We start from the raw sequence: 25,650 nt of genomic DNA on the forward strand, positions 1-25,650 counted from the left end.
ATTCAGAAGGCTCGCTCAAATTGACGTATAATCTTCCCGCCCCTGTGCCGCTCCGATTGGCTTCTCGACCCCTACGGTCTCCTTCCCATTGGAAAGAAGTACTGTCAATCACAGGCGAGAGTCCCTCTGGCTGCCATGGCAACCAGAATGCGGGACTGTGCTGCCTTCTGCGGGGATATGGCGGGGCAGGTCTCCCCCAGGGGCCTCACCCGCTCCGTGGCTCATAGACTGTAAGGGGCGGGGAGGGAGAAAGGAACGCGTGCATATGGGGAGCAGGGTGGCGGGTGCGTTAGTGAGTGGGGCTCCAGGGGGATGATAGGGGTGCAGGAGAGCGCCTGGATATGGGTGGGGTGGGGACGTGTATATAGGGTGGGACTGGGAATAGAGCATTGCGGGTTACAACGTGCATGTGTAACATCGACAGACCCTGGTCATCGTGAGCTGAAAGCCAACTGCTTGTTAACTAAGGCTGTAGAGCAAACTCATTAATCTCTTTCTGTAAGTGGTTGTGGCACCACTAGATAGGACAGAACACCACTGCCAGAAGGTGTGTGGGTTGCGCATGGATATTGCATGAGTACGGGGGACACATGGAGGGAGCATGAGCTTAGGGGTGTATGGTGAGTGCATCAGAATAGGTGGTGCAATGAGTGGATATGGGGTTGCCCAGGGATAGATGAGGATGGGATTTCAAGCATATGAGTATGATGGTTGCATTATAGGCATCAGGACCATGTGGTTACTCAGGAATGTGAGGCTGCCTGGTTACAGTTGGTGCATGGGTGGTATATGGATATGAGGTATCGGAGGGTGTGTATTTGGATGAACAGTGTGTAGGTATGGGGTTTGTGCATGAACATGGAGTACATGGGGGATGTATATGTAAGGGAAGTGCACGCAGGTGTTGTGCATGAGTATAAGGGGGACAAATGAGTGGGAATGTGTGGTTAGTGCCTGGTAGAAGACAAACAGTGTGTGGTGACTAGGAGAGGGGTGAACAGAGATGAGAGGAGTAAATGGCTATGGATTAGTATTAGAAATAGGTCACATTATCTCTCCTATTGTTCAATACTTCAGCTCAAAGTAAAATGGGTTAACATTTTGCTTAGGGAGCAATTTGAAAAGGGGAACAGAGTATAAGAATCCAATACTACTAGTAACACAGCCGCTCTGTATATACTATATACAGAGGCTCCTGTTCGTGCAAGCCTAACTTTTTTGTCGGGTGCTGAGGAACACCTTAAGGAAGTGAGTGCTTCTGTCTCCAATAAATAGCACAGGCTTCTTTTTTGCTAGAATACTAGATTTTTGTTTTTAAATGGTATAACTCTTCGGGATAGGGGTGGAAAGATGAACTTAAATTAGAGTTGAAATAATCAAATAACATGAACTAGATTAACAACTCTAAGAAATAGGCAAGAGATTACAAGATCCCAAACTCGAAAAAGTTTGCCCATCCCACTTTCTATTTTTCTTTTACTGAAACTGGAAAATATGTTTTGTGTAGAAAATATTACATTGACGTTCAAAGAAAAGAAGATAGTTTTGATTTATCAGGAACTAGCAGGAATGAGGCTGAAAGTTCCAGTTTCTATATAGTAAGTATTTTCTGAAATGCATATTGTTTTTGAAGGGCTAGAGGCTCCAATCCTGCACCACACTGTGCCTTGGTGGATCCCTAAGTCTATGCAGACTCCCACTGAAGTCAGCATAAGATGGAACATAATATCAGTGGGGCTCTGTGCAGACACAGGGGTCTGCCTGAGTGAATGTCAGTGCAGGATCAGGATCTGCATGAACTATTGAAGCCCAAGAAATGCTGAAAAAATAAGTCTGACCTAGTTACTGTTGCTATGTTTCTTCCTTTAAAATCTTATTGAAAGCAACTGAAATTGAGGACCGTTAAGGTTACTAGAAGATGTATGCTTTTCTTTTCTCTTTTGGGTTGTGGTAGTTTATGATGAAAAAAAAAATCTACTTCATCATCAAATCCTTCTCCCTGCAAGACCAGAATATAGTCCCTTGCTAGAGGATATACTAGATACTGCAATTGGTGACTGATTATTTAACTCGTACACCTGTGAGGGTACTGAATATTTTATTTAGCCTTAGAAATATTCACAATATTACTGTATAAGCTTAGACTATTATTCTTAGAAAAGAGATGATTAAGGGGGGATATGATATAGTGGTCTATAAAATCATGAATGGTGTGAAGAAAGTGAACAGGGAAGTGTTAATTATCCATCCACATAACACACAAACCAGGAGTCACCTAATGAAATTTAACAGGCAGCAGGGTTAAATGAAACATAAAAGAAGTACTTTATCACCCAATGCACAGTCCACCTATTAAATTTGTTACCAGGGAATGCTGTGAAGGCCAAAAGTATAACTGGTTTCATAAAAGAATAGATACGTTCATGGAGGATAGGTCCATCAGTAGCTATTAGCCAAGATGGCCAGGAATGCAACCTTATGCTCTGGGTGTCCTTAAACCTCTGACTGCCAGAAGCTGGGACTGTATGATAGGGGATAGGTTACTCAATAATTGCCCTGTTCTGTTCATTCCCCCTGAAGCATTGGATGACTGGATACTGGGTTAGATGGACCATTGGTCTGACCAGTATAGCCATTCTTATGTTCTTATAAAAACAAATCCATATAAATATTTAATTCCATGTAAAATTAAATTGAGCATAAAAAATGGAACCTTCTTATGCACCAATTGCCTATTCTTACCTGGTCCAGAGAGTCATGTTTTGAAGTCCTTTTAATACTAAAGATTGGGTTACATGCATCTTAATGACTTCAGTGAAGTTGCAAGGAATCTAAATCTAAGCAGAATTTGAGCTGTAGTATGTATGTATTGTATTCTGAGGAGCAAGCATATGCTGCTTTTGGCTGTACCTTGTAGAAGATATCAGAGATTTGGACAGACTAAATTTCCAGGGTCGTAAATTATCTTCAGGTAATGTAGTACCTCTTCAAAGCTGTATGTATACCTGATATTTCAGCTATCAAGGGATCCTATATGAAATCTGGGGCTAACCAAGGTTCCGATTCAGGAAAGCACCCCGAGCATATGCTTGACTTTAAGCTTGTGTTTAAGTCCCATTGGCATCACTGGAACTTAAACATGTACTTAATAGCTTTCCTTAATCAGGCCCAAGTACTGCTCCCTACCAGAAGTGGTGCATGCCTTCTTTAACTCACCACTCAGATCATCACAATATTTATCATGTTTTATTTCCACCAGCACAAAAAGAACATTTGTATCAGAAAATTTCTAGCTGTCCTTAGTATCAGTAACTCTGACCCCATCTCTCTGCCCAAGTTGGACACCACATAACATATTTGCCTTTTCAAAAACAAAGAAACGAACACAAAGTAAATAACTTTTGTTAATAAAAGTTAAGACCAAAATAAAACCAAGACCAAATGGAAGGCATGGTATTTGCTGTTCAACAATATAAAATTCAGAAATCCCAGGTCTTGTCCACACTAACATTTTTCTTAATATTTTCTGTTACTAGAAATACCACTGGGTGGTAGCAGCAGTGATTAGAATAGACAGGGTAAAGGTTGCTACTGGCATTTGAACCACCATGTCTGAGAGACCTCTCCTGAGCTGAGTAAGACAACACAGTAGCCAGTTAAAACACCAGTAGCCAGCCCCCCTCCACATCTCCATTACTATCTCTGATAAAGCTGCACTGCCAGTGGAACGGTTGGAAATTTTAAGGAATCCACAATTGCAGATTCACTTTGGAAACTGCATTCCTTATTGAGAAAGTTTTTTTCCCTTGGGTTACATTTTATGTTGCAGGTTTGCTAGGTTATATAAAACTTTTCTGAGAGTCCTTAAACAAATAGAACAGCTAATCATCATAGTTTGCCAGTTTGTAAATTGATGCTACTTAGAGACCTGGTAAGTTGGAAGAACAGGTTTTTCACTGTAATTTATTTTAATTAGGAAGTGTACTTTGCACACTGAATTACTTGTTAGTTTGTCACACCCTCTCTGCTGCACAATGAGGAAATCTCTAACAAGCCAGAGGAAAAATGTATAACTTTTCCTGTGAAAATGTATAGAAATTCTTTTGTAGAGTGACATTTATTTTCCCACTGCTGCATAGAAATTTACATGCACATTCTATGTTAATGTGAATTACCTGTATTAATCTCCCATCTGCTATGCAGTAACACAAAGGCAGGCACAGATCTTGCAAACTCTTACATTCATGGGCATGAATACGTGCACAATTACGTCCCCTGAGTGCAACAGAATGACTTGCCGATATAAAGTTACTGACATGTGAAAGTGTTTGTTTGTAGGACTGGACCCTAGGTAATGCCAGAGGACAGTGATATGATGACTCAAGCATGAGTGAAAATAGGACTTTGGAATTCTATTGCCAGTTCTGCCATTGACTTAGTGTTTTGCCCTTGGGGAAGTCAATGAATGAATGCTTGTATAATATTTTTTAATTCTTAGATGAAAAGCTGCTAAGTAGAATCTATCTAATATTTTATGCATCATATCATCAACATGCTTTCTATACCAGGTTTAACAAGAGCCTTTATTGTACTGCTGATTTTTTTTTTAAATAGAGCAATCCTTAGTGAGTAGTTTTAGTACTAATTTTTTGGTTTACCTGTCCTGCAAACACAAGTGTACAGTTTGCGTGACGGTTCAGGGGAGCATCTATGTTCAGAAAATAACAAGCATATTTGTGTAAATATAAGGGACTGAGGTATGTAGGACTCAAGCATATACACAGTGTTAAGCATGTTATTAAGTAATTTCCTGAATCAGGAGTTTGGTGACTAAGGTATGCATTTTTGTGTATTACTGTACCATGTAAAATGAATGTCTTTCTTAAATAAGTAATTATCTACATGGATTAAGATTGACTTTCCTTCTGTAAATATCCATATTTTACCCATAATTTTCTACCATTTTTATTTATTACAGCATCCTGGAAGCTTTGCTGAACAAAAATCTGATCAGTGTCTCAAGCATAATTTTACAGATTGTAAATTCGAAGCATCTCTTCGAATGTATACAGGAAATTCTGAAGAATGTGAAAGAAAATTATAGAGCAGCCCAGAAAGACAACAGGAAATTAAGATAATCAAAAAGAAAATGGCACAAGTAACAGTTAATGTTCTTCTTTATACATATAAAGGATTTTCCTGTTCAAATACAAATGTAGAAGTTTAATTTTTGCTTTTAATTTTCCCCTTCTATCAGACTTGTATGTCATTAAAGTACTTTAAGGTTGCATCTAACTGCTATGAAGATAGGCCTGCTAAAATCATTACAATAAAAAGTAATGTTATGAACAAGCAGAAAAGCAATTTGATAAAGAAAGTTCCCGTTTTAATATTTTAGAAAAAAACCTGAAAATAATTAGGAGAGACATGAGCTATTTTGCTGCTTTACTAAAGTCTCTCTGAAGAAGATAACAATTACAGTCAGAGTTGCATTAAATAAATGCGATAATATGTATGTTTGTTTTTGTTTTTGAAGGATGTTGTAACTGACAGACCTTTCCCGGTCTTAGTAAGGAGTACAAAAAGGTAATGTATAAATCACAGTAAATTCTACTAAGCATTTGTCTTGGGCCAGCCCACATACATCAGCAGTGCAATATACTGCTACACTGCAGACCCAGGTATGACTCATAAGCCACTGAAGCTTGAGTTATGGGAGTAACTGTAGTTTAAGGAAGTCAGATTGATGAGTTTCCAGATGGAGTAGAAGTGCCACTGACTTATCTTTGCTGGAAGAGGAATATTTGTAGTGGTGGCTGTGGGGAGGTTTGAGAAGTGTATGTATGAAGGAAATGGTGAGCATAGAATAACTGGGTGGGAGAAAATCTGAAAATTGCATGGAAGAGCCTTTAGATTGGCATTGCTCTATGGAGCATAATTCGCTCGTGAACCTAAATCCCGATAAACAGCCGCAAGCAGGAAGGGTGCTGGCAATCTCTGTGTAAAAGGACAGGAAGAGGAGACATCGATCATCATGTATAGAAATACAAAACAGACCTCTCTCCATAAAGATCAAATCAAGTGCTGAACTCTCCCTATTTTCCCAACAGAAACATAAATGTAAAAATAATCTCTGAAACCACAGCACAGAAATCCAGTTTATAACTTCAGGTAAAATAATCGTGTCCATGACTGCAATTTAGTTAATAAAACAGAAACTATTGAGAAGCTAGTTTATTTTATACCACAGCTTCAAAATGTCCACATACAAACCTTTGCATAACAGCTCATAGAATAATGTAATACATTTCACCATATTCACAGCAGTCTGCCTGTTTTGAAATCATGGCAATTTATTTACAATCCTGACATTCCCAAACACGTGGTATATTATATGCTATTGATATATATAGAATTTTCTTTCAACATGGATTAAAATATATTCTTCATGTTTAACTAGAACAAAGAAGTTGCACAGCTTCCCTTCCAGATTATCTCAATTTCCTCCTTCCCCATACACATCACAAGAAGAAGTCATGAGGCTCATTTCATCAGCTTCAAAGCTAATTGTTGCGGCGGTAAGTAATGCAGGTCATGCTACTTTGATCATTAAGGAGGTAACAGAACATTTTCGACTGTTGCACTTTAACAACAAGTTCCCCATAAATTGCAATGATAAAGGATCAAATTTTGCACTGACTGTAAATCCACAGTAATTGCTTTGATTTTAATAGTTATTGTGGATATACAACCATGTTACTGAGAGCAGAATTTAGCCAAAGGCTTTTGCTGCTTCATAAAATCATATCAGACCACCTCCAGTTGAAAATACCCATGACCTTCCGCTCTCTACAGTGAAACAGACTAATTGGACAGGGGCCATCCTGTCAAGGGGAAAAAGGCATGGTCAGCTTGCATCAGAATGAAGAAATCCCCCCAAAACTTTAATATACACAGCTGCCCAGGGAGAGACTCTTTTATAGTAAATAAACCTCATCTTCCCTGACCTTCAGCTTATTTAAAAAACACTATATGATTATATCAATTCTTTTGTCTCTGTACAGTCTTTATTTCAAATAAAGTCAAGGACGACATACTGGGTTCTACATTTATACTACAACAAAAGCAAACATAAGATTTGATAAAAGCCTGTTTAAACGAATCTGAGTTTTTCAGTTGACTTAACGGATTCTGGATCAGGCCAATAAGTATGAATTTAAGTATCGAAATAAGTAATCTGATTTTCAGAGGTGCTGACATTTGAAGCCAGCACCTCATCAATAAATTCATTAATTTCATCCCTGCATGAAACTTTTGACCATAACACATCAAACAGACTGACCAATATAGAATATTTTGTATATATGTAGCAGGTCACTTGCTAGGATTAGTTTATCTCACTTAATCATTTCCCAGCCACTGCGGGGGCCTCAGGCACTGGTGCACCATGGTCCCTCCTATTTTCTGCCTGTGACACATAGAATTATAGGACTGGAAGGATGATCAATAGGTCATCTAGTCCAGTCCCCTGCACTCCAGGCAGGACTAAGTAATAACAGGAGTTTGTCTAAGCTGCTCTTAAAAACCTCCAGTGACGGAGATTCCACAGCCTCCCTAGGTAGTTTGTTCCAGTGCTTAACTACCTTGACATTTAGGAAATTTTTCCTAATGTCCAACCTAAACCTTTCTTGCTACAATCTAAGCCCATTGCTTCTTGTCCTATCCTCAGAGTTTAAGGAGAACAATTTTTCTCCCTCCTCCTTGTAACAGCCTTTTATGTACTTGAAAACTATTATCATGTTCCCCCTCAGTCTTCTCTTCTGCAGACTGAAAAAAAACAATTTTTTTCAGTCGTCCTTCATAGGTCACATTTTCTAGACCTTTCCATCATTTTTGTTGCTCTCCTCTGGACTTTCTCCAATTTGTCCACATCTTTCCTGAAAAGTGGCTCCCAGAACTGGACACAATACCCCAGTTGAAGCCTTATCAGCGTGGAGTAGAGCGGAAGAATTACTTCTTGTGTCTTGTTTACAACACTCCTGCTGATACATCCTAGAATGATGTTCACTTTTTTTGCAACAGTGTTATACTGTTGATTCACATTTAGTTGGTGATCCACTACAGCCCCCAGATTCCTTTCCACACTACTCCTTCCTAGGCACTCATTTCTATTTTGTACGTGTGCAATTGATTGTTCCTTCCTAAGTGGAGTACTTTGTATTTGTCCTTATTGAATTTCATCCTGTTTACTGCAGACTATTTCTCCAGTTTTTCCAGATCATTTTTAATTTTAATACTACCCTCCAAAGCACTTGCAACCCCTCCCAGCTTGGTATCATCCACAGACTTTATAAGTGTACTCTCTATGCCATTATCTAAATCATTGATGAAAATATTGAACAGAATCAGCTCTAGAACTGATCCCTACAGGACCCCATGTGATATGCCCTTCCAGCTTCACTGTGAACCACTGACAACTACTCTCTGGGAACTGTTTTCCAACCAGTTATGAACCCACCTTATAGTAGCTCCTTCTAAGCTATGTTTCCCTAATTTGTTTACAAGAAGGTAATGTGAGACAGTATCAAAAGCCTTACTAAAGTCAAGATATACAACACCAACCACTTTCCCCCTATCTATAAGGCTTGTTACCCTGATAAAAAAGGGTATTAGGTTTGTTTGACATGATTTGTTCTTGACAAATCCATGTTGACTGTTATTTATCACCTTTATTATCTTCTAGTTGTTTGCAAATTGACTGTTTGATTATTTGCTCTATTAATTCCCTGGGTTGTCCTTATTCTCCTAATAGTCTAGTCTCCTGTGGGCTGTATTACACTGGTCTAATTTCAGTTGTTGGGTTTAGTGCGCGGATGGGTGGTGGTGGCCTGTGATATACAGGCAATCATACTAGATGATATGGTGGTTCCTTCTGGCCTTAAGCTCTGTCTCTATGACACTTTGCAGTACTGTGACAGTGTAAAGTGGCCTTAAAATGTAAATGAGTGTAAATTATCTGCACCCACTTCAAAGGAGAATCAAGCTTGGAATGTTAGTGTATGGACCTGAGCACATGCCTAGGAACCAGGGTTTCCTCAGTTCTAATCCTGGCTGTGACACAGATTCCTGCTAAGACAGTAAGCAAGATGTACTCTCTCTCTGCTTCTACAAGTTCCCCCTTGTGAAAGTGAAAATAACGCTGCCCTATCTCACAAGAATACTGTGAGGATTAAATAGATAACATCCAAGCCTTGGAAGAGGAAAAGTGGTTAAAACTATTATTGCTCATGCTGACTACAAAATTAATGGAGAAATGTTTATGAACTAATAGCTTACCTGTAGCAAACTCAATTTGTAAAGATTTCTGTTAATATAATTACACATCTTCTTCTCAGACTTGTGAAATCTCTTCGGAGGAAATAAAGAAGCCAGACTGTGCCTCACCCCAAAAGAGGAAAGAAGCTAAAAATATTCAGAGATTGGACCATTACTACAAGCAGTGTGCACCTCATCCTGTGATCTCTCCAGATCCCCATGAATATGAAGCTAAGAGGTGTGAAAAAAATTGAGAGATTTTCAGCAGCACATCTGAGTGAAATTATGATAGCCTGTAATTTTATACTCTGTACCTTTTTTACGCTGTTTTACGCACTTACAAATTTCCAGTCTGATCCTCTAAAATGTCTTTATAGCTTTCTGATTTTTAGAGTTAGCTGAACCTTTTCTGTTAAATTACCCTATTTGTGTTATCAGACTTATTGACATTTGTCCCACCCAAACTTTATCAAAACAATAAGAGGAAATATGTTTGGAGTATTTAATCCACAAGATAGCCTATAAATTATAAACAGGCCAGCTGTAGAAAGGCAGCATTACTGAGAGAGAGACTTCTCACAATCATAAGTCTTTCCAAGCATGGTAGATCATGTCAAATGTAATGTGGAAGACTGGTCTCGTTGAAAGTTTTAGAGGCCCAAATTTTTTATATGAAATGTATGTAAGAGAGAATCTTTATATAGTACCCACCATCTCCCATTTGAAACTAGGTAACTTCTACATTAGTACATCTCATGTTTCAGAGAAGCTTTTATTAATAGAAGTTTCAAACGCTCAGTGTCTGACCCTAGGCAAAAGCAAAACAGATCTTTCCTCTTTCTAAAAGACTGTCTGACATTTTAACTTCAGGTCACAAATACCAAAATAATAAATCATGCCCTGAGGCAGTGACCACATGTTGATCAAATCCTTGTGGTTGCACATAGCACAGTGGTACACTGTAATTTACAGCTAATCCTGCAGACAAAACGGAGGAACCTAGGCACCAATAACAGGGTTTTGATAAACTGTTTGCTGTGGATGCAATTGTGGCTTTGACTTTTGCATTAAAAGATTTTAGGTTTTATTGTGCTGGGGCACGTCAACTAAAAAAGTTCAGCATGGGATTAGACACCAATAAGTGTTTTAAAAGAGCTTGCTCAAGTTTTTTAGGCCTTATATTTTGCATACCTTGGTATTTTCGTAGTAATTGTCCACCTATTTCCATTTCTTTTAAAAATGGTCATTATTGGTTTGATTTTCCTTTCATTTTGACCGATTGTGAACTAATGTAAATCCATGGATTTCCTTGAAACTAGGCCTGTTTTACACTGGGATAAAGATAGAAGAATCAGGATGTGTAACATTAAATAATTCATATTAAACAAGTTATACTTAATATAGGTCCTATCCATACATGGGATAAAGCTGTGCATCCCTGCTGTGATCTCATATGCTGTATGAGTGGATATGTTTATACAGTAGTTGGGATGTACAGAGATCACTGGGATTATTAAATTATATTCAGTGAATCAGAAGGACATTTACTACCATAGTACAGTCAAACCTAGTTTATCAAAACCCTGATTATCTGGGGAAAAATTAAAAAGGACCTTTCATATGATGTAAAGAGTCTCTCACCGTCCAAATGCCCATTTACTGAAATACTCTCAGGTCCCCAAATAATTTGGCTAAATCGTATTTGTATGCAACTTGTGGTGTGTGCCGTCTAACCCAAGTCCTATATTAGAATTCACACTTTTCTCTTTGGCAGTGGCAGAGAGATGCTCGATCGGGCCTGATCAATTCAGCAATCACTGCTTTTCATAGACTCATAGACTCTAGGACTGGAAGGGACCTCGAGAGTCATCGAGTCCAGTCCCCTGCCCTCATGGCAGGACCAAATACTGTCTAGACCATTCCTAATAGATATTTATTTAACCTACTCTTAAATATCTCCGGAGATGGAGATTTCACAACTTCCCTAGGCAATCTATTCCAGTGTTTAACTACCCTGACAGTTAGGAACTTTTTCCTCATGTCCAAACTGAATCTCCCTTGCTGCAGTTTAAGTCCATTGCTTCTTGTTCTATCACTGGAGGCTAAGGTGAACAAGTTTTCTCCCTCTTCCTGATGACACCCTTTTAGATACCTGAAAACTGCTATCATGTCCCCTCTCAGTCTTCTCTTTTCCAAACTAAACAAACCCAATTCCTTCAGCCTTCCTTCATAGGTCATGTTCTCAAGACCTTTAATCATTCTTGTTGCTCTTCTCTGGAACCTCTCCAATTTCTCCACATCTTTCTTGAAATGCGGTGCCCAGAACTGGACACAATATTCCAGTTGAGGCCTAACCAGCGCAGAGTAAAGCGGAAGAATGACTTCTCGTGTCTTATTTACAACACACCTGTTAATGCATGCCAGAATCACGTTTGCTTTTTTTGCAACAGTATCACACTGTTGACTCATATTAAGCTTGTGGTCTACTATGACCCCTAGATCTCTTTCTGCCATACTCCTTCCTAGACAGTCTCTTCCCATTCTGTATGTGTGAAACTGATTGTTCCTTCCTAGGTGGAGCACTTTGCATTTATCTTTATTGAACTTCATCCTGTTTACCTCAGACCATTTCTCCAATTTGTCCAGATCATTTTGAATTTTGACCCTGTCCTCCAAAGCAGTTGCAATCCCTCCCAGTTTGGTATGGTCCGCAAACTTAATAAGCGTATTTTCTATGCCAACATCTAAATCGTTGATGAAGATATTGAACAGAGCCAGTCCCAAAACAGACCCCTGCGGAACCCCACTTGTTATACCTTTCCAGCAGGATTGGGAGCCATTAATAACTACTCTCTGAGTACGGTTATCCAGCCAGTTATGCACCCACCTTATAGTAGCCCCATCTAAATTGTACTTTCCTAGTTTATCTATAAGAATATCATGCGAGACCGTATCAAATGCCTTACTAAAGTCTAAGTATATCACATCCACCGCTTCTCCCTTATCCACAAGGCTCGTTATCCTATCAAGGAATGTTATCAGATTAGTTTGACACGATTTGTTCTTTACAAATCCATGCTGGCTATTCCCTATCACCTTACCACCTTCCAAGTGTTTGCAGATAATTTCTTTAATTACCTGCTCCATTATCTTCCCTGGCACAGAAGTTAAACTAACTGGTCTGTAGTTTCCTGGGTTGTTTTTATTTCCCTTTTTATAGATGGGCACTATATTTGCCCCCTTCCAGTCTTCTGGAATCTTCCCCGTCTCCCATGATTTCCCAAAGATAATAGCTAGAGGCTCAGATACCTCCTCTATTAACTCCTTGAGTATTCTAGGATGCATTTCATCAGGCCCTGGTGACTTGCAGGCATCTAACTTTTCTAAGTGATTTTTTACTTGCTCTTTTTTTATTTTATCTTCTAATCCTACCCTCTTCCCGTAAGCATTCACTATACTAGACATTCCTTCAGACTTCTCAGTGAAGACCGAAACAAAGAAGTCATTAAGCATCTCTGCCATTTCCAAGTCTCCTATTACTGTTTCCCCCTCCTCACTGAGCAGTGGGCCTACCCTGTCCTTGGTCTTCCTCTTGCTTCTAATGTATTGATAAAAAGTCTTCTTGTTTCCCTTTATTCCCATAGCTAGTTTGAGCTCATTTTGTGCCTTTGCCTTTCTAATCTTGCCTCTGCATTCCTGTGTTATTTGCCTATATTCGTCCTTTGTGATCTGGCCTAGTTTCCATTTTTTATATGACGCCTTTTTATTTTGTAGGTCATGCAAGATCTCGTGGTTAAGCCAAGGTGGTCTTTTTATTTTGTAGGTCACGCAAGATCTCGTGGTTAAGCCAAGGTGGTCTTTTGCCACATTTTCTATCTTTCCTAACCATTGGAATAGCTTGCTTTTGGGCCCTTAATAGCGTCCCTTTGAAAAACTGCCAACTCTCCTCAGTTGTTTTTCCTCTCAGTCTTGATTCCCATGGGACCTTACCTATCAGCTCTCTGAGCTTACCAAAATCCGCCTTCCTGAAATCCATTGTCTCCATTTTGCTGTACTCCCTTCTACCCTTCCTTAGAATTGCAAACTCTATGATTTCATGATCACTGTCACCCAAGCTTCCTTCTACTTTCAAATTCTCAACAAGTTCCTCCCTATTTGTTAAAATCAAGTCTAGAAGAGCTTCCCCCCAGTATCTTTTTCAACTTTCTGAAATAAAAAGTTGTCTGCAATGCAGTCCAGGAACTTATTGGATAGTCTGTGCCCCGCGGTGTTATTTTCCCAACATATATCTGGATAGTTGAAGTCCCCCATCACCACCAAATCTTGGGCTTTGGATGATTTTGTTAGTTGTTTGAAAAAAACCTCATCCACCTCTTCCACCTGATTAGGTGGCCTGTAGTAGACTCCCAGCATGACATCACCCGTGTTTTTTACCCGTTTTAGCCTAACCCAGAGACTCTCAACACTTCCGTCTCCTATGTCCATCTCCACCTCAGTCCAAGTGTGTACATTTTTAATATATAAGGCAACACCTCCTCCCTTTTTCCCCTGTCTATCCTTCCTGAGCAAACTATACCCATCCACACCAACATTCCAGTCGTGTGTATTATCCCAGCAAGTTTCAGTAATTCCAACAATGTCATAGTTGTATTTATTTATTAGCACTTCCAGTTCTTCCTGCTTATTACCCATACTTCTTGCATTTGTATATAGGCATCTAAGATACTGGTTTGATCTTGCCTCCCAGCTTTGCCCTGACCCTCCTTTCTCTCTGCCATTATAGCCCGTGCTCCCTCCTGTTTCCAACCCATCTCCCAGGTCTTGTTCCCCACTTACCTGTGGGCTTTGCTCACCTGTTCCAAGCGAACCTAGTTTAAAGCCCTCCTTACTAGGTTAGCCAGTCTGTGCGCAAATTCCCCTTCTCGAAAGGTGAATGCCATCTGTGCCTAGCAGTCCTTCCTCGAATAGCATCCCGTGGTCGAGGAAGCCAAAGCCCTCCTGGTGACACCATCTTCGCAGCCAGGCATTCACCTCCACGATGCATCTGTCTCTGCCCAGACCCCTACCTTCAACAGGAAGAATCGAAGAGAATACCACCTGCGCTCCAGACTCCTTAACCCGTACTCCCAGAGCCCTGTAGTCACTCTTGATCTGCTCAGTGTCACACCTCACAGTATCATTTGTGCCCACATGGATGAGTAGCATGGATTAGTAGTCAGAAGGCCGGATAATCCTCGACAATGCCTCTGTAACATTTTGGATACGGGCCCCTGGCAGGCAGCATACCTCCCGGGATGAACGGTCAGGGCGACAGATGGGTGTCTCCGTCCCCCTCAGCAGAGAGTCTCCAACCACCACTACCCTACCTTTCTTATTATCAGTGGTGGCAGCAGACCTCCCAGCCTTAGGGGTACGAGGCTTCCCCTCCTTAACTGTTGGGGGTGATTCCTTCTCTCCTGTATCAAGAAGAGCATAACGGTTATCTATTACCACAGCAGGAGGGTTTGCAGCACGGGTGGAGCACTGCCTGCTGCCAGAAGTAACCAGCTGCCAGTGTCCACCCTGAGCCATCTCCTCCTCCACTGGTGTGTCAGATACACCCTGAGCCATCTCCTTCTCCACTGGTGTGTCAGTAGTCCCGTGAACTGGGACAGCTACGTAAGCTGTCTCCACCTGGATACTGTCCAGGAATTGCTCATGGATACGGATGTTCCTCAGCCTAGTCACCTCATCCTGTAGCTCTCCTACCTGCTGCCTGAGAGATTCCACCAGCAGGCACCTTTCACATTGGATGCCATCCCCAGCCTGGATATCAGTAAGTGGAAATTGCAAGTTACAGTCTTTGCAAGCCCACACCAAAATCTGGGTAAAAGCATCCATGCTTTGGTGCTCTGTCTGGCTACAGGCGCAGGTGGAGGAGACAGAAGCAGTGCTGTCACAGGTGTTGCGGGTACTCCTCACCATCTTAAGCCTCCCTCTGTCAAACTCTCTAAAATTCCTGTCTGCAGCTCCCTGTCCGCTCTGCTCTGCTTTAAACAGAAAGGTTTTGGATGTGGCTTGGTTTATAGGTTCAGGGGACCAATGGGTCACAGATGAGACCGACAAGGGACCCCCACTCCCTTCCTACTCCCCTTCCAAACTCCCCTGCGAAACTCCCTGTTAGCAGCTCCTGTTCACTAAGCTCCCTGGTCGCTTGTGCACAGCTTTATGAAGCCCTGGCCTGAGTGAATGCCCTGCCCACTGGTTAAGGCTCAGCCAATTACCAGAGGCTTCTAGCTTTCAAACCTTCCTTGGTAGCTCCGCCTCCAACTGCCAGCTACAGCACACGGTCCTTCAAACAGACTGACAAACACAAGCTCAGCACACAGCAAGTAACCCCCAAACACAAACACACACACTGCAGACAGTCAGTCACTTACTTACCCCACAGATGCTGTATGTGCTCCTCCTTCACCTGGAGAACTCCTGGAGAACATTCTATTGTGATTCCTAGTTATATTTAGAAACCAAAGTCAGTCTAGTCTGATTGCCTAAAAACGAAATCCTTACAAATAAATGAGCTTTTGATTTTAGGAAAACAAGTTTCTAAGCTTGCCCTTCCGAATTAAGGGAGTTATTGTTCCTTTCCAGAGATTGATAAATAATTAACATGCCAAATTGCTTATTTTTGTTAGGCTGTGTATTATAGCTATCATGCAAAGATATAAAGACTTTTCTATAAGTCATTGATTGAGAGTCAGTGTACAGTACTGTATGAGGAGAGACAATCTGATGCAGAGAATAAGTACATTAGAAGAGACAGAAAAAATAATGAACAAGACTATAAATCTCATTAAGTATGACAAGTCATCTTGATTTTGTTTTGAAACAGTTATTTTATACTTCTCACAGCATTGATGTATTCTATTTTAAAAGTACACGGGAAACGAACAAATTAGAAGAATCAAATGCTGACTTTATCCAAGAAAATTCAAGGAATGATTATGGGAAAAGTAAGTTACATTCTCAATATACTTTTCGATCCTTTTCATCGTGTCTTAGAAAACAGCTGTTGCCTGCAATGAAAAATCTCTTAAAGAATAACCAAGTAAACACGGCTGATTCCTGGATTGTTAGCAGGCTAAATTATTGTAGCAGTTGGTCTTAGAAGGTACTGATATTATTTCTAAACACGATTGCAAGTTTGAAAATGATTAAGTTACATTTTCCAGGTATTCTTTTGACACCTTTACTGTTAAAACAATAACATTGGAGGTGCAGAATCCATCTCAGATAAGCAGGAGAGGAAATTAACTTATTTTTTATTTTGGAGTGTATCTGCACAGCAGCTGGGAGTGTGCTTCCCAATGCAGGTAAACAAGCTAGCTCTGCTTGAGTTAGTGTGCAACAAAACAGCAATGTGGCCATGGTGGCATGGGCAGCAACTCGGGTTAGTTACTGGAGTACAATCCTGTGCAACCCCTGGGTATGTATTCAGTTAGCTAGCCCCAGCCTTTGCCGCTGTGGCCACACTGCTATTTTTAGGGTTTTAGCTCAAACAGAGCCAGTGTGCGTCTGATTACCCACACTGGGAAGTGCCATCCCAGCTGCTGTGTAGATATAACCTTTGTTGCCAAACTTCTAACAGACTCACACACACCTTGGTCTAACATCATATTATCCGAAGTACATATTGCAGGAGATTCTTTTCCTGTTCTGTTACTTCCTAATATGTGCTCTGCTCCTTTGTACTGCTCCCTTTTCTGATTCGTTCTTTTACATCATATTTTCTTCAAATCTCTTCTGAAAGTTCATTCTCGTCTTGATTTCTCTCTGACAAACACTTTGTCCTTTCTTCTCATGACTTCTAATTATCTACTTCGCAACTTGTCCTTTTCCCTCTTGACTTTTCCATTCATTTTTAGTAGGCTATATTTGTTTGATCTATTTTATTGTTGTTTTAAAATAATAGTAAAGTGCCAGGGGATGAGGGATTTTTTTGTTAAATAAATATTAAAATTAGTCATTAAAAATATGGTGTCTACTTTAGATGTGAACAAAGACAAGAAAGAAGAAAACAGTAGAAATGTAAATGGACTGGTCAGAGTTGAGAGATCATCTAATATTTCCAGTAACAAATCTAAACATAAGAGTGTACTTTCTAAAACTTCTACAAGAGCAAGTGATTTAAATTCATTGTACTTAAGTAACATATCTCCTTATGCACAACGAACTGACAGAAGTAAAGCTTCTAAAAAAAATGTGCTTAATGAAGGAGCGTCCTCTGCCTTGTGCAGCTCTTCAGTGATGTCTGAATGCCAAGATACAGAGCCAAGAACTGGCCGTATATCAGGCATGACAAGCTTTGCTCACTCTCAGAAAACTAAAAGCATCTCTAGGTGGCTCTGTAAGTCATCTGAATTCAAAAGGCAAAAGTCAGCCCAGGTGCCTAGTAGAAAGCATTCAGGCATCAGAGGTAGTAAGTCTAGCAAGCTTTCACAGGGAAGGCCAATGGAGAACTCCCGGAATATGCCACTACATCAAAAAGAAAGAAAAAATAGTGAAGGAAACAGGGAATTAAATGTTTCCACAAATGCACAGACCGTAATCATAAATGAAAACACGGGAGAACAAACAGCTTCTGTTGTGGCTCTTAAATGTGGCATTCACCACAGCCAAAATAACACAAGTAACAGCCTTCATCAGAGACCTCAAAGTAACCAGCACGAAAAAAAGAAGAAAGATTTGTGTGAATTAGCTACAGGAAAAAATACCGAATCCCATAAGGTCCATTTCCAAGGTCCATTGCAGTTTTCCAGAAATACTGAACAGAAATGTAGCTGTGTAAACTTGAATAGTTGTAACATAACAAGCGACTATGGAATTCAAACCATTGCTTCAGAAAGTAAATCTTTAGGGACTGTGACACATCTTCCAGAGAATGAAAATGAAGAACACCTTTCTAGGGTCACACTTGGAGCACCTTCCTTTTTACATCAAGTTTTCCTGGAAATGGAGCAAGATGCATCACCTACTTCAACTGCATCTGAGCCTAAAGATCTGGACAGCAGTTTAGAAAATAAAAGTATACAACAATTATCTAACCAGCTTTTCATCCTTAATGAATCCACAGGAGACAAGAAGGTTCAGGATACTATCAGTAATGTACATACAAGTGACAGTATTTTAACAGACCCATGTGATTGGCAAATGGCACACATCCCACAGAAGGTTCGGTGTTGTTGCACCTGTGCAGAAGAACCACCTAACTTTATATCTGAAACATCTGATGAAGAACAAGACAGTTTCTCAGATTCACCTGTGACAGTAACAAGTTTTTTAGGTGCATTAGAAAACCAACAGTCAGAAGAGGAGTTCACTGTATCATCTGTATCTGATAGCCTGAGTCTTGGATCATTATACGACGTACATGAACAGATGGTAAGAGCTTGGTGAAATTATGTTATTAATGTAACAAAACTCAAGTGCTTTTTTAAGTAGGCAACAGTTTCTGTTTCCATTTGAAACCCCCTTTAAAGAAAAAGTTGTAAATTGTCTGCTTATATCATATTAGACCAAACATGACATGTAAAATTAACAGCCTGGATGTAAAAATAGCCTTTAAACATCTTTGGAAATACTTAAATTAGTGAGGGATTCAGAAAAAGAGTTTCTCACATTAGTTTCTACAGCCTGTCTACACTTGCAAACTCTGTAGCCTTAATTCACCACCAATACAGCCGAGGGTCAGATGACACAGTAGTAAAAACCCCTGAGTCCCGGCCGCATAACAGCTTGCACTGTTGCTGCCACTTGTAGTGAATTCTGGCTACAAGGTTTCCTACTATATACACACCATCATGGAGACGGGGAAAATCTCAAATAGCAACATAATTCAGCCTGAGTGGCAGTCTGCTCCAAGGGTTTAGGATTAGCATAATAGAGGTGTCACCATTCAGGACAAGAGCTTAATTGGCAAATCATATGTGTCAAAGATTGACCAGCACCTGCCCTAATTAGTGCTCTTAGCATAAAATCCACCCAGAAAAATTGGAGGAAGTGCTCACACAGAGCAGCTTTTTAGACCTCACTCTTACTCTGAATGGCAGATACAATTTCAGCTAACTGTATCTCCTATCCAAAGAAACCAGTAACTTTATGTGGTCCCATGCACTTCTGTTGACATAGTTCAGTGAAATAATATTGCATTGGCACCATAGTGCATCTAGAAGACTTATGAACTGATATATTAAAGTAGAGGAAATATATGAGCTAAAAGGTGTTAAAATAACTTAGTCACTGTTCAACATTAAATGGGTTCAGGGTTTGGTATACAGAGACCTTAGCCTGCTTTGTACCATGACATATACACCATTAAAAATCCTTTCAACCTTTTATTAAAGATATAGCAAAGGAAGAAAAGCAGTTAAAGCATTTGAGATGTAAAATATTAAATAAGGCTTTCATGTTAACAACATTTCTTGTTCCCTTTCACTTTAGTTGGAGAACGGTTTTGAAGGCCCCCCCCCCCTTTTTCACAGTCTCTTAGATGGTATTACAGATGGTAAAAACTGTCCTTTTGCATAAAAGAAGTTTTTAGTGGTGATGAGCTGAAGCTGCTTTTGTCAAAATCTGATCCCATTTCATCCCACATGGTGTTTGGGATTTAGCTGGAGCCAGCAGAGGTAGCGAAGGTGTCTGAGTCTCACTCTTTGGCCCAGTCTGGTCAGGCCATCTCTCAGGATTAGGACAAAGAAGGTTTGGGATCCCAGGAGATGGTGAGGGTGGCTGCCATATGGTAAAGTTCACTCCAGTAGCCTCTGTCTGTTCTTTCATGTTATGTTAAAGTATCTTTAGGGACCTTAATTTAGGCCTAATATCTCCCACACCAGTTAATTGATTTCCAGTTTCACATCTTCAGTTTTTAACAAGCTTGATTTTAACAGTCCTTGAACCATATCAATAGGCCCTTTTGTTCAGGCTAATTTAGTTTTTCTGTCTCCTTGTTGTACCTTTTCCCATCAACATTTATTGTAGGTTATTGTGACATCTTATGAACTTTCACATAGTTTTTACAGTTGAGCTCACAGGTAGAATAAAATGTTAGGCCCAGTTATTACAACAGAACCCAAATGATGACAATGTGAAATTATAACAATTGCAATGACAACCCATCAAGTCTAATTTAAAACAAACATTTCAAGGAGGAAAATCTTTAACAGGTATAATTCCATTTTTGTCATCCTAGGAAAAAAACAATTGTGTTGACCTAAAAGAGGAGGAAAACTCAGACTCCAGCACAGGCCATCTTGATCAAAGAGTTCTAGAGGAAATGCAGAAGATTAGCACCTCTGAGAGGCTCTCTCAGACAGACTCCATCCATTTCAGGTATTAATATTTATTCTTCCTGAAAAGAACCAGAATAAGCCTTTAGTTTCCATTTCAGGGACCCACATCTTTGAGTTGATATTAAATATTGGGGACCTGATCATGCCTTCCTTTTTATAGCATTGTAGTAGTCTCACCTGATGGTAAAATTATGGATAACAATGGGATAGTTCAAATTCACAAGAGAAAATGTAAGACCCCTCTCAAGTGCAAGATAAGAATGAGTATTACTTATTCCGCCCCAAGGCACTTACAATCTAAATTGCTGTCTGGACATCCAGAAACCCCTCAGGATCCAACAAATTCCCCAACCAAACCAAGACATGCCATTAATCAGAGATACTGATATAATTTCTGCCATTTCCTCCATTTGCTTCATCCTCCGTATAGGCATTATCTTGGTCTTGTCTGGGCTGAGTCTCAGGCCCGGTGTACACTAGGGGGTGGGGAATTCAATCTAAGTTACGCAACTTTAGCTATGTGAATTAGATGTATTTAGATGTATTTAGATCTACTTACTGCAGTGTCTTCACTGCAGCAAGTCGACAGGAGAGCGCTTGGCAGTCGATTTATCGTGTCTAGGCTAGACACAATAGATCCACCCCTGTTGTATCGATCACTACCCGTCGATCCAGCGGGTAATGTAGACAAGTCTTAAGTCTGCTCAGCTCATATCGATGCATCAGTCTCTGTCAGGCAGTGCTATGATGTATTAAATCTATGTCACTGATTTTCATACAGTTCTACAGATGAAGAAGGGAGAGTAAATATGGATCGATCGTGCACATAACAGTGTCAGTACCAGTCAAGTACTGTATTTTTGTCATTTTCCACGTTACGTTAGTACATAACTTATCAGGTCAGTAGTAAACTGTTAGAATAAAAAATGCTTAAAATCAAACTTAAGATGCCAGAGCCAGAACAGATACCATATACAAATATTATGGTGTTTCCTTCTCTGAGTTAGTAGGTGTGTAATGGTATCTGTTGCTTTAAAGCATCACATATTGCACAAGTTAAGGCATAATATTTTTCACTTTGGTGACAAAAAACATGACTTTGAGTTCTCACAAAAAAATCATGTTCTTGATCTACCCAGTCAGCTGCTACTAAACAAGCCTCCATACATTTAATGGCTAGTGTAGTGGATTATGGGATTTTTAAATGTCTTTAAACCATTAAATATTACTACATTAAAAAACAATTATTGAAAAATAAAGGATATTTGGCCTCTCAACTTCCTATAACTTCTTAATTATCACAGTGGGTAATATACTGGTCTCATTCAGGTCAGTGAAGTTTTGCCTTTGATTTCAACGGGACCAGCATTTCTCCCTACATGTCATGACATTTCCTTTTGTAAACTACCTATGATTCTTCTCACTTTTTGCCGTCACACACAACCCACCTCAATTATGTTTAATGACTCTTGTTTTGTTGCAAAACTTCATCAAGGGATTTTGACAGAGCACCCATGTGCCTGTTGTGACCAGAATCAAGCCCTACATTAATTTAAGCTGTAATGAATAATTGCTTATGCTTTTAAAATTAGATAAAGTGCACCACATACAGCTATGCTGATTTCTACTGAATTAAGTTACATATTGCCAGCTAAATTAGGACAACTGCATGTCATGCCAACTCCTTTTGAAAGCTATTGTGATGACGTGCAACTGAAGACCCAGTCATGCAAGATGAGACATGTGAGGAAACCTCTGCACCCATGCAGAGCTTCACTGACTGCACTAGGGCTTTGTGCAGGTTTAAGGGTCTGCATGCTTAGCTCAGCTTAGCTTACAGGACTGGGGGTCTAAATAGTATTTACTTTAAAAGTGTAATATTTGTGACACACACACCTGCACAAAGTGTTACACCTGAGGGAATTTTGCACCAAAAAACTAAAAATTCTGCGCATTTTGTCAACAAATAAATGTGGAGGCTCAAGCATGAGAGCAGGGACCACAGGGCACTGCCTGCATCGAGGTGGGAGATCACTTTGCAGACCCCCCACGCCACAGACTCGACGGTGGGGCTGCACCCACCCTAGCAAAGGCCAGGCCCTGCCCCTCTGCACCAGGCAGGCTCAGCCTGGCAGAAGCCAAGTGTGGAGGGGCTTAGTGTGGGGAGATCCAGGAACGGGGTCAGAGGATTGTGTGTGGGGTAGCCTGGGTGCAGGCAGCTCATTGGAGGATCTGGATGCACAAAGGCTCATGGGGGGTGTTTCTGGGTGCAGGGGCAATGGGATTCTGCAAGGGCATCTAGGTGAAGGTGGTTGGCGCTTGATGGGGGGGTCTGGGTGCTGGGGGAGTGGGGCTTGGTGGCGTGGGGATCCAGGTGCAGCTGGTTGCAGAGGCTTTTCAGCAGGGCTTTGGAGCAGAACCCAGACCTGGAGTGCAGAGCAGCTCCAGAGCAGTGGAGCTGCAGGTTTTTGCCTGGAGCCAGAGTGGAGCCAGAGCACAGCTCCAAAGTCCTGCTTGTCAGGATGGTCCAGGTGCAGGAAGGATGGGGCATTCGATGGGCCTGCTTAAACAAGAGAGCCCCAGCTGCTGCCGCCGCCACCACCACCACCAAGGGAACACCACATGCCAGGCTCCATTCTCCTTCTCTCCCTCTCCCCTCCCTTCTCCCTCTCCATTGTCCCCGCCTCATCCTCTCCCCCTTCCTCTCCCCCTGTCCCCTGCCTCTCTCCCCTCAGTACCACATCTTTCTCCTCCATTGCCTCTTCCTCCCACCTCTGCCATGCTCCACCTCAGGCACTCACCCTTGTACACAAAACAGGAAGGCTCCCAACACACACAAGAGGAGCACAACCAGCACAAGGATCCAGGAGGCGGCATCCAGCTGGAGTCAGAAGCCAGAGCTGAACCCTCCTTCAGTCAGGCAGCTCTGTGCTCACAGGAATGAGCGGTGGCAGTGGCATCTCACCCCCCGTGCTACTCCCATCTCATCTCTGTTTGGGGAAGCAATGCCTCCCCAAACTACGCCTGCCAGAAACCACGCAGGCACATGACTATTCATGCAGATTCTCTTTTGCTTCTCAGCGGAAAATGGTGGGGAAGCAAAGAATCTGCAGAGGGACCTGAATTCTGTGCCTGCGCAGAATTCCCCCAGGAGTAAAAGTGTATAAAAAAAAAATCAAAGTGGCACCATGATTGGGTCTGCCCCTGTGAGTCTTTCATGCACAGAACTCCCATTGATTTCACTGAAAGTTCTACATTCAGAGAGCTTGCACGATTAGGCCCACAGAGCCTGAGCTTGCAAAGACTTATATATGTGCTTAACTTTACTACCATGACTACGCGTACTAACATACTTAACTTTGTGCATTGAATTGGCCCCTGCCTTTAGCGGGACAGCTCACACTGGGAAAGCTAAGCATGTCTTTGCAGGACTGTGGTCACAATTATTCATTTTTACCTTTTGTGAAATACACATTCTTTCAATGGAATTTCCTGTTTTGAAAGAAAATTACTGTCAATTATTTTACTAGTAAGTATTGTGCTGGCCTGTAAATTAACTGTCTCTCCGATAATCAGTATATTAAAAAACCCAATATATTTGTAATTTATAATAAAAATATTTCCTACCAGTCAATTGGATTTTTTAAAGTGATAAAATTACTCCAAGGAAAGACTTATTTTTAAACCACTGTGGGAAAGAGGTCCAGGAGTCAGATAGGATATTTCCTAGAACCACATGAAGTGGAGATAAAATAGAAAGACACAAATGCTCTTAATTCCCTTCCAAGACAGTTACTTCGTTCTCAACTGAGTATAAAGATGATGCATTTTTTTTTAAATTTTTAGAACAGATGTCAAAGCTGTTGCTCGTTGTCAATACAGTTAGCTCTAGACAACAAGGCTTCAGCAGTGCAGATGGACTTCCCTGTAGATGCTACTGATGCCTGTGGAAGCCAGCCCAATGGAAGTGACACAATAACATCATGTTGCCTTAAGTGTGACCCAGATTTTTAAACTTGTTAGCACTAAAAGCCAACCATTTAGTAAAAGTGTGTATCCTAAGTGAGATTCACTGAACACAAGAGTAATCCAGATCCAATTAGGCCTTGGCCCTGAAGTCTGTGGTAAAACTCACATTGCCTTTATTTGTACAGGATCAATCCTTCTGTTAGTTTCTTCAGAGCTGAAACTGACTTGGAAATGATGATATTCAATTCTCATAACATTTTAACATGGTTTGACTCATGTGATTCTTTTCCCCCTAAAGTGCACAAACATTTAAATGTGGTAAAATTTTTGTTTTTAGCTTTAGATTTAAAGCAAATTTGGCAAGTAAGCTCTGTGCTTAAGTTTTGCAGCCTTATTAGTATAATTCTGAAATGGTGAAAAAGAGCAATTCCTTATGACAAGAAGAGGTAGTATTTAATATAAGCCTAAGCAGTTTAAAGAAGCGTTTTGTGAACCCAACTTATTTTCACTGTTACTTTATCATAGAAAAACAGCATTTTAAACAAGTTTTTAAAAAGTTTTAGTAATTAAATCTTTTAAAAAATAACTTTAAATACTATGGCACTGTTGATTATAAAAATAACTAATAATTTACTTTGCATCAGGACAAAACCTACTGTTACATGAATTTTGGGGGGATTTCATAACTAAGACTGATGGTCTCAGATGGGATCATACTCAGGTGCCTTAGCCCCTCCACAGTCTGGCTACATTGCTATTTTTAGCATGCTAGTTTGATCAGAACTATCTTGGATAGGTCTCCTCGAGGTGAAATTTACAATTTCTAATTCCAGTGCTGACATACCCTCAGATCCTGTGTTGAGTTTGCAGAGCCAGCTATTAGGGCATTTTTTTTTTTTAACTTCTTCACAAAATACATAGCGTATTCATTTTCTTTAAAGGAAAGTATATTTTAACAGCTTAAGAAATAATAAAGGAACAGGATCTCAGCTGCTGTAAATTGGCCTTGAAATGTTCAATAAAATTAACTTTTTTAAAA

At 40.4% G+C, this 25,650-nt stretch overlaps 1 protein-coding gene across 10 annotated transcripts; it reads left to right on the forward strand.

The window, feature by feature from the left end:
- Window positions 1–179: 179 nt before the first annotated feature.
- Window positions 180–25,590, forward strand: LOC115658285. 10 transcript variants are annotated; one of them, XM_030576911.1, is made up of 11 exons: window positions 213–230; window positions 1,190–1,248; window positions 1,508–1,598; window positions 4,979–5,164; window positions 5,537–5,586; window positions 6,461–6,578; window positions 9,396–9,553; window positions 16,207–16,307; window positions 17,345–18,735; window positions 20,543–20,682; window positions 21,424–22,935. In XM_030576911.1, exons 4-11 carry the CDS (start codon window positions 5,150–5,152, stop codon window positions 21,470–21,472), a joined length of 2,022 nt encoding a protein of 673 aa, XP_030432771.1. In that variant the 5' UTR covers window positions 213–230; window positions 1,190–1,248; window positions 1,508–1,598; window positions 4,979–5,149; the 3' UTR covers window positions 21,473–22,935. The 10 variants fall into 10 exon arrangements, 9 of the variants coding, with proteins under 9 accessions (XP_030432770.1, XP_030432771.1, XP_030432776.1 ...); XR_004002230.1 differs by lacking the exon at window positions 213–230 and adding an exon at window positions 24,489–25,590 and having other exon boundaries at window positions 383–1,248; window positions 21,424–21,541; XM_030576910.1 differs by lacking the exon at window positions 1,190–1,248 and having other exon boundaries at window positions 180–230.
- The last annotated feature ends 60 nt before the right edge of the window (window positions 25,591–25,650 follow it).

The sequence above is a fragment of the Gopherus evgoodei genome, chromosome 10, assembly GCF_007399415.2.
Source record: "Gopherus evgoodei ecotype Sinaloan lineage chromosome 10, rGopEvg1_v1.p, whole genome shotgun sequence".
NCBI lineage: Eukaryota > Metazoa > Chordata > Testudines > Testudinidae > Gopherus > Gopherus evgoodei.